At 40.0% G+C, this 12,217-nt stretch overlaps 1 protein-coding gene across 4 annotated transcripts in view; it reads left to right on the top strand.

The window, feature by feature from the left end:
- DOCK8 (dedicator of cytokinesis 8) overlaps positions 1-12,217 on the top strand; it is a 306,237-nt gene that overhangs the window by 231,514 nt on the left and 62,506 nt on the right. For all 4 annotated transcript variants that reach the window (XM_056806227.1, XM_056806228.1, XM_056806230.1 and 1 more), the window contains 2 exons: positions 2,861-3,030; positions 10,288-10,427. In XM_056806227.1, the coding sequence (XP_056662205.1) occupies positions 2,861-3,030; positions 10,288-10,427 (310 nt within the window). The remainder of the gene's footprint in view (positions 1-2,860; positions 3,031-10,287; positions 10,428-12,217) is intronic.

The raw sequence follows: 12,217 nt of genomic DNA, 5'->3' as shown, positions 1-12,217 counted from the left end.
CTTGGCAAGATGGCATTCAGGCCAGCAGCAGCTAGAGATGACGAGGCCCCCGCCCTGTGGCGCAGGGGAGCCTAGAAAGTCAGCCTAGGCTCAACTCAGCAGATGAGCTTGCGGGCCTTTGTGCGAATAGGCAGGAGCCAGTCCAAGAGAGCCGGGAAGCTGTCAGTATTCATCCTCTTCTGGAGGGAAGAGAGCGGGTGGCCCACCACCACAGGGACCAGATCAGTGCCCCAGAACTCGGTCCAAGGCTTCCCGAGAGTCCGCCATCAATGGCAGTTTCTGTTGCTGAAGTACGCCATTCAGAGGCATCCTTTTAGTTAGTGGAAATCCTATGGCCCGTGGAAATACAGCTCCTTTGAACAAAATCTGTTGTTAGAAAACCCATTTTATTATTATTTAAAATATAAGGGAAGAGGGAGAAGCTGGGTTGATTGAAAGCCAGACCCAGAGACATGGGACGTTTTAAAAATCAGAGAAACTGCCCCTGCCCTACTATGAATAGGGATCGGGACAGGACCGCTGATTTCAGCCTCCAAGGCAACTCACAGGAAAAGACATCGCCCTGACCAGCATCAATGAGCACCGTGTATATCATTGATCATCTGGAAGGTTTCCGCAGAGCACTGGTGTCCAGCTCAGACTCAGAAAGGAGGCTCTCAACCAGGCTGGAGGATCCTTGCAGGACTCTAGTCGACTTAGACAATCACATTAACATTCGCTGTGTTTTGTTGCATTTTCATTTCATTAAATTTTCCCAATGACATTTGAATCGAGTCAGGCCCTCACTTGACAGTAGAGTGAGCTGTGTGTGACACTCTGCTCTAGAGCACTGAGAAGTCAGGCAATTTGCCTCAGGTCACACAGCCAGGATGTGTCAGAAGAGGACTGGAACTCAAGATCAATATGCTGCATTACTCTGATGTATGTTACAGAACGAGGGACTGCACTGGTAATTTCACTGCTCTCCCTACCACCTTCTCAGCCATTTTAGTCTCAAAGAGCTGTCTAGAGCCCCAGGACCATTCCTTTCTCAGCCCCAGCCAAACAACACTTTCCTGTTATCCCAGCAGAAATCATGACCTATTATCAGGGGTTCTTAACCATGTTAGGAGCAAGGAGCCTTAAACAGTAAAACGTATGGATCCCATCTCAGAATGATAGTTGTGCCAAGGTTTCTTAATGCCAAAAAAGAAATATACAGGATTACAGAGAAACTAACATTGAAATGCAGTTACCAAAATATTTTTAAACAAATTTACAGACCCAGTGGAAGAATTCTTGCTTGGTATATGTAACTCAACTTGCCCTAGCAGCCCAGATCTCCATAATTGATGACAAAAGGCATCAGAAACATTTGGCAAAGAGAAGTTCCATTTGCAATTCTTGCCCTTTTGAGGTAGCTCAGCCATTGCCTAAATTTCTTTATGGCATCACCTCTGTAGATGAGATTTCCTTTAATGTTTACACTAATGGCAATTTCCTTTTCGCCTATGATAGGGTGGTATCTGTGGAGAGGAGCCCAGACATCTGTTTCCATTTCAGAAGGTTACTCACCCTTGTAAAATTGTTACCATTTATATGACCTAAAATATGGCAGGGCAACATGAGAGGTCGCTTTGTTATAATGTATAATAAGGTGCTTACATCCTGCAAATAAACACATACAGTACCTTTGTTATCCTCTGGAGAGGAACTAATTGAAAGTGTCACTCCTTGGTAAAGCAATAATCCTTGATTGCTGGATTTGTATTATAAAGCCTCCTTGGAAGTCATTGGAAATACTGTTGCCATGTCATAAGATAAAATATTAGCAATTTTTTGGATTGCTTCATTATGTATTCAGCTTTTTCTTTATTTTTTCTTTTTGTTTATTCTATTCTTTTCTTTTCTCTCTTCCCTTTTTTCTTCTTCTCCCTTCCCCCCATAATACAATTAATGATCTACCTATCATACTGAAGGGGTTCTTGAGAATCACCTCCACTCTTAAAATGCTAATTTAAATTTCCCATGCCCTCCCCTATATCTCCCTTTTCTGCATGGGGCGCTGCTTTCCATGCCCACTAAACTGGGGTACAGTTGAAGTATGAAGAAATTTTCAGACATTTTGGGCCATGTAGTCTAGCATCTTTTTCCTTTTTGAAATATTACTCAGCCATCAGAACAGCCACTAAAAGGCTAGACAGTACATAAGCTTTTGATATTTAGGTTTCAGTTACTATCTTGGTACCATAGAATAATCCATCAACCAATCAATTTATTCAGCATCTACCTGTCCCTTTTGAAAATTTGGCCTATAAATACTATAGCTTCCTTCTTAAAATCTGCAGAATGTTTTATATACATTTTCCAATTTGATTTCCTTACAACAACCTGGTAAAGGATTTTACTATTTTACAAATAAGGAAATATGACCTGATTTGCCCAATGTCTCATATGTAACAAGTTGCCTGAGGAAGGATTCAAACTTGGGTTATTCAGCCTTCAAGTCTAGTAAATTGTAATTTGCCCAGAGCCATTAAATGATTTGTCCAAGGTCATATAACTAATAAGTGTCTGATGCAGGATTTGAACCCAGGTGGATTGACTCCAAATTCAGTACATTTTGACTTGCTTGGAGATAGTAAATGATTCGTTCATTTAATAGTGTCTGAGATAGAGTTTGAACCCAATTCTTCCTGCCTCTAAGTTTAGGACTATCCATTCTACAATTCTACTTGATATCTGTGGTCTAATTTAAAATTTATTTTTTTAAAATCCTGATTATTTTTGCTATTGCAACTATTCCTTTGTTTGCTTTCTTCCATGCTTTTATATTTTGGGCATCCCTCCCACTGACTTTGTGCATCTCTCTTGCCAACAGAATCAGTAAGGTACAGAGGAAAGCCATCAGTGCCATCCATGGCCTGCTGAGTTCTCATGACCTGGATCCCCGCTGCTCGAAACCAGAGGTCAAGGTCAAAGTGGCTGCCCTTTATCTGCCTCTGATAGGCATCATCATGGATGCTTTGCCACAGCTCTATGACTTTACAGGTAAAGATGTCTTCTCTTTCCTTATTTGGCCATCAAGGGCCCTCACTCTAAATGGTTTTACGTCAACTTGTGGTGTAGATGAGATCATTATAATTAATTCAAATGCTGACTTCATTTGCCTGAAATATTATTCTTCAGGCCACAAATAAGAGCTTCTAAACTTTGCTTCATGAGTGCTTAAATGCAGGAGCCTACTTTTGGTTGGGCTTATTTTCCATGAAAAACAAAGAAATTCTATTTGGGACACAGATTCACAAATTCCACCATCAAGATACAGTGGAGAGAATGCTACTTCTGAAGACAAAGGACCTGTATTTAAATCCTTGTTCTGCTGCTAAATACCTAGAAGCTTCTGGCCAAGTCACTTAATCTTTTGGGGTCTCAGTTTCTTCATCTGTAAACAGGAGAAGGTTGGACTAAATGATGCTTGAGTTTTATTCCATCTTGAGATTAATGACCTCATCTATGATCGTGAGAAAATTTCTCCTTTCGTGTGAGCAGAACAGCAAGGGCCAATCTAAATAAAGATAGAGCCGAGTCCCAGAAAACACACTGAACTAAGAGTTATGCAATCCGGTTTCTGATCCCAACCCTTCCACTTCCTAATTGTGTGGTGGAGGGCAAAGTACTTTATGTGTCTAGGTCTCCACTTCCTCCTCCTTCAGATGAATGGACAGGAAGTAAAGGACATTATTTCATTAAAATGCCAAAAATCATTCCAAGGAGTACCCTTACTGTTAGAGGGGAGATAGGAGCTAGAGCTGTGTTATCAATAATAGGAATTCCCAGATGATGAAACCATTTAACCATAAAAGTATGTACCTTCTCTACCAAATGTTGCCTAGAGTAGAGATGTCCAACAAGGAGCCCAAGGGCCCCGTGTGTATGGCCTAATACTCTCTACCTGCCAGAACCAGATTAAAACATAAACGGTCAGCAAAGCAAATCTCCAAAATAACCACAATGGACTTATGAAGAAAACTCTATCCACAGCCAAAGAAAGAACTATTGGAGTCTGAGCACAGATCAAATATACATTCCTGTACTTTGTTTCATGAGACTTTTTATTTTATGTGTGATATGTGTCTTCTATCATGACCTGAACAATATGGAAATGTGTATTACATGAAGGGTATAACCTATGTCTGACTACTTACTGGCGAGGGGAGGAGTTTGGGGGGGGGGGAGAGAGAGAGAGAGAGAGAGAGAGAGAGAGAGAGAGAGAGAGAGAGAGAGAGAGAGAGAGAGAGAGAACAGTTACTAAAAATTACTTCTATGTGAAACTGAAATACATTTTTAAATGTAATTGGTAAATATTTAATAAATTAAGTTAAAAATGTAACAAAATGAGGGGCAGCAGGGTAGTTCAGTGTATTGAGAACCAGGCCTAGATATGGTCTTGGGTCCAAATATGGCCTCAGACATTTCCTAACTTTGTGACCCTGGCCAAGTCACTTAACCCCCATTGCTTCACCTTTACCATTCTTCTGCCTTTGAACCAATGCATAGTATTGATTCTAAGATGGAAGGTGAGGTTTGTAAAAAATGTAAGTATTGGGAAGTATTTAATTTAATAAGTAAAAAATGGAAAGGAACAGATAAAATTATAGTTTAAAACTAAGTCAATATGCAGCCAGGAGGGAATCTAATTGTACATACAGATTAGTGGTCCTGTTTCTATTTGAGTTTGATGCCAAGAGCCTAGAGCTCTGAGAGTCATTTGCCCAAGGTCACAATGCTCATATAGTCTAAGGCAATATTAGAATCCAGCTTTTCCTCGTCCCAAGGTCAGCTCTCTATCCACCACAGTATACCACCTCTCCTACAGCAAAGAGACGATGTGCAACATCCAATCCAATTCAACAGACATTTGTTAAAAGCCTTACTTACTCTTTTGGGTGAGGTTCTGTGCATGAATGAATGAAATAAAAAATGAATGAATGAATGAAAAATGCACCAACACAAGATGGGGGAATAGTTAGTCATCTTTTTAGAGCAGGAGATGCTATGAGGAAAATGACATTGGAAAGATAGATTGTGGTCAGAATGTGAAAGCCATCAATGCCAGACTAAAGATTTTCTATTCTGTCCAATAGGCATTGGGGAACCACTAATGGTAATAAATGTAAGTTGCGGGGGCAGCTGGGTAGCTCAGTGGATTAAGGACCAGTCCTAGAGACAGGAGGTCCTAGGTTCAAATCTGGCCTCAGCCACTTCCCAGCTGTGTGACCCTGGGCAAGTCACTTGACCCCCGTTGCCTAGCCCTTACCACTCTTCTGCCTTGGAGCCAATACACAGTATTGACTCCAAGGTGGAAGGTAAGGGTTTTTAAAAAAAATAAAAATAAAAATAAATGTAAGTTGCTTTCCCAATTGGGTTTATTTGGATGTGTGCAAAGATAGTCCCAGGACTTCTGAGAAAGAATGCTATCACATCAAGAGAAAGGACTGGGAGTAGAAACGCAGAAGGAAAACATGATTTATCGCTTGTTTATATGGGTCTAGGATGTGGGGTTTGGGTTGTAAAAGACTACTCTATTACAAAAATGAATACTATGGACATAGGTATTAAGTGATAACACATGTATAAACCAGTGGAATTGCTTGTCAGCTCTGGAAATGGGGAGGGAGTGGGGAGAGAGAAAATATGAATCATGTAACCATGGAAAAATAGTTTTAAATAAATAAATTTTTTTAAAAGATAGTCCCAAGACAGGCCACAGGTTACAAGTGATTTTCAGAAGGCAGTTTTCTTCCCTCTAAACCAGATGATGTCTAAAGTCCCTTCCTTCCATCTCTAAAATTCTATGATCCTATGTGTCTAAATGAGCAGCTAGATGGCACAGAGGGTAGAGCTCTACACCTGGAGTTAGGAAAGCCTGAATTCATATTTGACCTCAAACCCTTTAGACCCTGGGCAAGTCCCTTCACTCTGTTTGCCTCCGTTTCCTCATCTGTAAAGGGAGCCAAAGAAAGAAATGGCAAATGACTCCACTATCTTTGCCAAGAAAACCCTAAGTAGGGTCACGAGAAGTCAAACAAGACTAAAACGATTGGAAAAAAATGTGTCTAAATATACTTTGGACATGCTTATCTCCTTTCAGTGGGAGATTTGGAAGCAAAAGACTACTTCTCCGTTAGATTCATGCACAGTTTAAGTCAGGGAAAAAAGTATGTGATAATGTGCTCATTTAGATGACTCTTTAAGGCTAGTGAAGCACCTTTCATACATTATCTCCTTCATCTCTTTCCAACAACCCTGTGAGGTTGGTATTAACACAATTCTCAGTAAAGAAACTGAGTCCCAGAGAGATTAAGTCCTTTCTTTGCCCGTGGTCACATAACCCATAACTGCCTGTGTTAGGATTTGAGTGCAAGACCTTGACAAAGACTAGCTAAAGAGGAAGTGCACTAGAACAAAGCAGCAATCGTTTTCCTGTTTGGAAAGGTGAATGGTTCCAGTTACTCCAGGTGATTCTTCATCTTCCCTTCTCCCCAAAGACAAACTGTACAGATTATCATGGTGTACCATTGGCTAGTGGGAGGCCCCTGGGATGCTAGAGAGTGTCTGTTTGCACGAAGATAGAAGAAAAAATACAAAATTCCTTGGCGCCAGCATTACAGAGACTACATCCAGGTTGTCCTCCCCTCTGTCCCCATATACAGTAATTGCTCCAGAATTTTAACTTCCTTTTTATTAGGCCTTAAAAATGACCCAGCTCAGCATTAGCTTGAAAGTCATACAAAGTGTAAAATGAAAGTCATGCATTCCCAAGGAAATAATTCTATCACTTCTAAATAATCACTCCTCAATACCAATAAATTTCTAAGGAAAAAAATGTGACCCTAAAGACTGAGAGGTTCTGTCAGACCATGGGGGCACGGGAAGGTACGAAAATATGCTTGACACTGTGGAGGACCAGTGAGCTACAGAATGAGCAATGAATCTATGCCCTGATCGTGCCTGCCTTTCTCTTTCTTTCTCTCTTTTTTTTTTCTTAACTCTTACCTTCTGTCCTATAATCAATGCTAAATAATGGCTCCAAGGCTGAAGAGAGGTAAGGGCTTGACAAGGGGGGTTAAGTGACTTGCCCAGGGTCACACAGCTAGGAAGCATATGAGGTCAAATTTAAACCCAGGACCTCCTATCTCCAGGTCTGGCTCTCTAGTCTCTGAGCCACCTTTTGACAATCAAGTTGAGAAGAGTGTTATGTTTAAAAATTACAGTGTCTGATGACATGTTGGCCATTTCTAGAAGCCCCGGATGAATTATAGGTACATTTGTTCACCGATTTCATTCAGGAAGCTCTCCAGATTCTTTGACTGTGACTCAGTTGTTTCAAAAGTGAAATACATTTCCTCAGAACCCATTAATCCCAAGTTTTATGGATAATTCTTTAATTGTTTCCTCTGGTAAGTCACAAGGGGAAAGAATTCTTTCTTTCAAGATGTAGTCTTTGAACCTTTTAAATCAAATGTGTCAAGCAAGGAAACCTAAGTGCTCCTCCAAACATAAATTAAACGTTATGGTCATAATATAGCTGTCAAAATGAAAAAGCATAATCGCTTGTCTATAAGTGAGCAGTATACAATTCCCAGGTTTGTAGTCAGGAAGTTTTTTGTTGTTCAGTTGTTTTTCAGTCATGTCCAATTCTTCCTGAACCCATTTGGGGTTTTTCTTGGCAAATAAACTGGAGTTGGGGGCAGCTAGATGACTCAACAAATTGAGAGCCAGGTCCAAAGACAGAAGATCCCATATTCAAATCTGGCCTCACATTCTTCCTAGCTGTGTGACCCTGGACAAGTCACTTAACCCCCATTGCCTAGCTCTTAGCACTCTTCTTCCTTGGAACAAATACACAGTATGGATTCTGAGGTGGAAGGTAAGGATTTAAAAATAAAGACATTAAAGTGGTTTGCCATTTCCTTCTCTAGCTCATTTGTCAGATGTCCATGAGCACACAGCCAATAAACGTCTGAAGCCAGAATTGACCTCGGGAAGATGAACCTTCCGGACTTCAGACCTATCACTCTATCCACTATGTCACCTAGTTGTACTAGCTGTCCAGGAAGGAAGAGTTCAAATCTATTTCTTATGCTATTTGTATGATTCTGGCCAAGTCACTCTTCTCCCAGGCCTCAGTTTCCTCATCTTAAAAAACGAGACTATCTATCTGACTAGATGGCCTCAAAGGCCCCTTTCAACTCTAGACCTATGATTCTACACTAAATCATTTAGATTTGCTGAATCTCAAACCACTCACTGGGACTTACCTACTAAGACATAGGTAAATTCTTCTTTGTATTGAAAGAGGAAATTCCCACACCAAGAGTTCCCTGTACTGGTTGCATGCAAATAGGAGAAAAAAATACAGAAAGCCTTAAAGTCAACATTACAAGTTCTTCTCTTCTCTCCCCTCTGTGCAGTTATGTTTAACTTAATTGCTTTGGAATCTCAACTTCCTTCTTTTTAGGCTTTAAAAATGGGTTGGCTCAGCTTGAAGCTCATACAAAATATAAAATGAAAGGCAGACATTCCCAGGGAAATAACAGTCATTTCTAAATAATTGCTCTTCAATACCAATAAAAATTCCTGAGGGAGGAAAAAATATGACCCTAAACATTGATCTGTTCTTTTGTTTTTTTCAGTGGTGTCTGACTCTTTATGTCCCTATTTGACACTTCCTTGGCAAAAATATTGGGGTGGTTCCTTCTCAACTCGTTTGATTGATGAAGAACCTGAGGCAAACAGGGTTTAGTGACTTACCCAGAGTCTTACAGCTTGTGTCTGAGGCTACATTTGAACTCAGGTCTTCCTGAATCCAGACCCAGTACTCTGCCTACTGCATCACCTTGCTGCCCCCAGAGTTGGATCAGAGGGCTTCTAAAGTGCCTATTAGCTCTAAGTCTATAATCCTATGACCTTCAACTTAAGGATGGCTACCTCTAATCATACTACCCTATCTTTCATAATTGAAGATCTTCTTCAGGCTATATTTCTTTATTAGTCTTGATTGGTTTTTTTGAAAAATAGATAATCTTGAAAACTTTCCCAAAATGGTTTGTGATTCTTTATAATAATGTTCCATTTTCATGTTAGCAGGCAAAAAATATTTTTCATCTTATTTTTGTGAAAAATTGAAGGCTGAAATGGATAAAGTTTTGACAATTCTATGAAAACCTGATTTTTCTGTGAGTCAATCACTTGTGAAGATTTATTTTCCCATATCTCTATTTTAAAACTGCTTATATAAATGACATGCTGTGTGTACATACTTAGAAAAAATAATGTTAATCGTATTTTAAACAAAGACTGACTTCTAAAATGGTAGCCCCCTTTCTGTATGTACATAGATTTTGGTGTCTACAAAAAACTGAAGATTGTTTCAGAGCTTTTGAAAATTTTGAAGGGGCAGCTAGGTGGCTCAGTGGATAGACAGCAAGCTACAAGAGAGGTCCTGGGCTCATTTTTTATTCTTTTTTTTTTAACTTTTATCTTCCATCTTAGAATCAATACTATGTATTGGTTCTAAGGCAGAAATGCAACAAGAAGTAGGCAATAGGGATTAAGTGACTTGTCCAGGATCACACAGCTAGGAAATATCTGAGGCTAGATCTGAAATCTGACCTCTTGTCTCCAGGCTTAGCTCGCAACCTGCTATCAGAAGGGGAAGGAAGGAAGGAAGGAAGGAAGGAAGGAAGGAAGGAAGGAAGGAAGGAAGGAAGGAAGGAAGGAAGGAAGGAAGGAAGGAAGGAAGGAAGGAAGGGAGGGAGGGAGGGAGGGAGGGAGGGAGGGAGGGAGGGAGGGAGGGAGGGAGGGAGGGAGGGAGGGAGGGAAGGAAACTCTTCATAAATCTGATAAATGTGTACCTGAATGTCTTAATCCCCTTGATCTACTATTTTGAAGACTTTCATCATGGCTAAGGCATGGCTGAGCAAACTATGTTAGCTTTGGAGGATGTTTTTAAAACTTTCATGAAGGTCAGTTTTCACATTTCCATATATCTCTTATCCTAATCTCACTTGGATTGTTTTTAATCTCCTTTTTTAGTTTGATTACCTCTTCTTGTGGATGACTAGCAATTGATGCAATGTCACATGTTCTAACTAAAAATATTTCATAGACTCTACCGATACATGGGCATTAAAATCAAACATTTGTCATTTGTTTCTTATGAAAATAGATTTTGTGCAACAGACTTGGGCAAATATTTGCTTTAGTTTATTAATAGTTAACTGATGATATTTTGAAATGCAGTTTCAGATGTTCGTGGCGGAAAAGGTCGTCCAAATAGCTCAGATGAAGAACAAGAAGGTGGAAGCCCAATTAATCAGAGTGTAGCCCTAGCCATCGCAGGGAATCAGTTTAACCCCTTGAAGATGTCTGGGGTAACTTTGGTAAATATTCTCATGAATGTCACTATCTTGCTCTTCTTGTATATTCATAAATTTTCTTTTATAGTATATCTAGTATTCCCTCATATTGGTAAAAAAGACGGAGTATAGAGTTGATAGAATTTTAATCTTGGAATTGAGAAGATGAGTCTATCCTACATCTGATACTTATTAGGTCTTTGGCCTTAGACAATCATTTAACCCCTATTCTTTCAACTAATTAAATTATAGACAAATTATGATCCATGATGCTAGAGGGAAATTTCTGTTCCAGGAATTGTCCCACACTGATAGTATGATAGTCCCTTCATGTAAGCAATGAAGAATTCAAGTCTATTGCTCCATCTACAGGGAATAATTAATAATGGGAGTCGAGACCACGGGGGCAAATCGGACACTCTGGACCAGGCAGATGGTAAGGCCAGAGAATCTGAAGCTAACAAGGTTAACAGAAACAGCAAAGGATAAAACAAGTAGCTCACAATCGAAAAATTCCTTAGTAGTAAGAAAACTTCCAAGTGCTGTATATTGTGCCTTCTGCCTGGTCCCTGCAGTCAAAGATCAGCCTGTGGAAAATACCCAGAGGACTCAGACCTTCACTACTGTAGGATCAGAGAGAATTCTAACATCTTTTGTTCTGACTAATCAAAACTACAGGGGTTTATTTGCAGCTGGGTAGCTCAGTAACCTGAAAGCTAGCCCTAGAGACAGGAGGTCCTGGGTTCAACTCTGGCCTCAGACACTTCTTCACTGTGTGACCCTGAGCAAATCACTTATCTGCCATTTGCCTAGCCCCTACCACTCTTCTGCCTTAGAATCATCAATACAAAGTATTGATTCTAAGGTAGAAGGTAAGGAATTTTATTAAATGAATGAATAAATAAACAAACAAATAAATAAATAAACAAACAAACAAATAAATAAATAAGGGGGAAAGATGGGGCAGCTAGGTGGCTCAGTGAATTGAGAGGCAGGCCTAGAGTCTGGAAGTCTTGGGTTAAAATCTGACCTCAGACATTTCCTAAACTTGTGACCCTGGGCAAGTCACTTAACCCCCATTTTCTGGCCCTTATTACTCTTCTGTCTTAGAACCAATTATTAGAACCAGTAGAACTCAACTAGGATCTGTATTGATTCTAAGACAGCAGGTAAGGGTTGTTGTTGTTGTTTTTTTAACAAAGGAGGATCAGTCCATCAACTATTATATAAAGACAGGCATATATAAAATGTATTTTTGAAATATAAAGAAAAGTATTGATAGAAATTTCTTACATTTATATTCCATCATAACTTCCAAACCATCATTTCCAATGTGATTATAGATAGTATTTGGGGGGGGGGGCAGTTGGGTGGCTCAGTGGATTGAGAGCCAGGCCCAGAGACAGGGAGGTCCTGGGTTCAAATGTGACCTCAGACACTTCCTAGCTGTGTGACCTTGGGCAAGTCACTTAACCCCCTTGGCCCAGCCCTTGCCGCTCTTCTCCCTTGGAATATTAATTCCAAGATGGAAGGTAAGGGTTTAAATAAAGAAAAAAGGGAGAGTATTCCTATTTCATCTTTACACCTCCCCCTAAGATGTCACCAAGATACCATTTTGAGAAGAGTACAACCTCATGTGGTGTTATTGATTATTAAGTAACCAAAGTCAGTTCTCTGTGCTATAAAATTGGTACCATGAAGTTTTCTCTGCCCCAAAAAACATGTTCTTTGAGCCACACAGGCAGCAATCAAACATTCAGCCAGTGCAACTGAATTCTTTACCACACTACAGATTCAATTCTATTGCCAGTTGA

This window comes from Monodelphis domestica, chromosome 7 (genome assembly GCF_027887165.1).
Source record: "Monodelphis domestica isolate mMonDom1 chromosome 7, mMonDom1.pri, whole genome shotgun sequence".
NCBI lineage: Eukaryota > Metazoa > Chordata > Mammalia > Didelphimorphia > Didelphidae > Monodelphis > Monodelphis domestica.
This window is presented reverse-complemented; position numbering and strand designations above follow the sequence as displayed.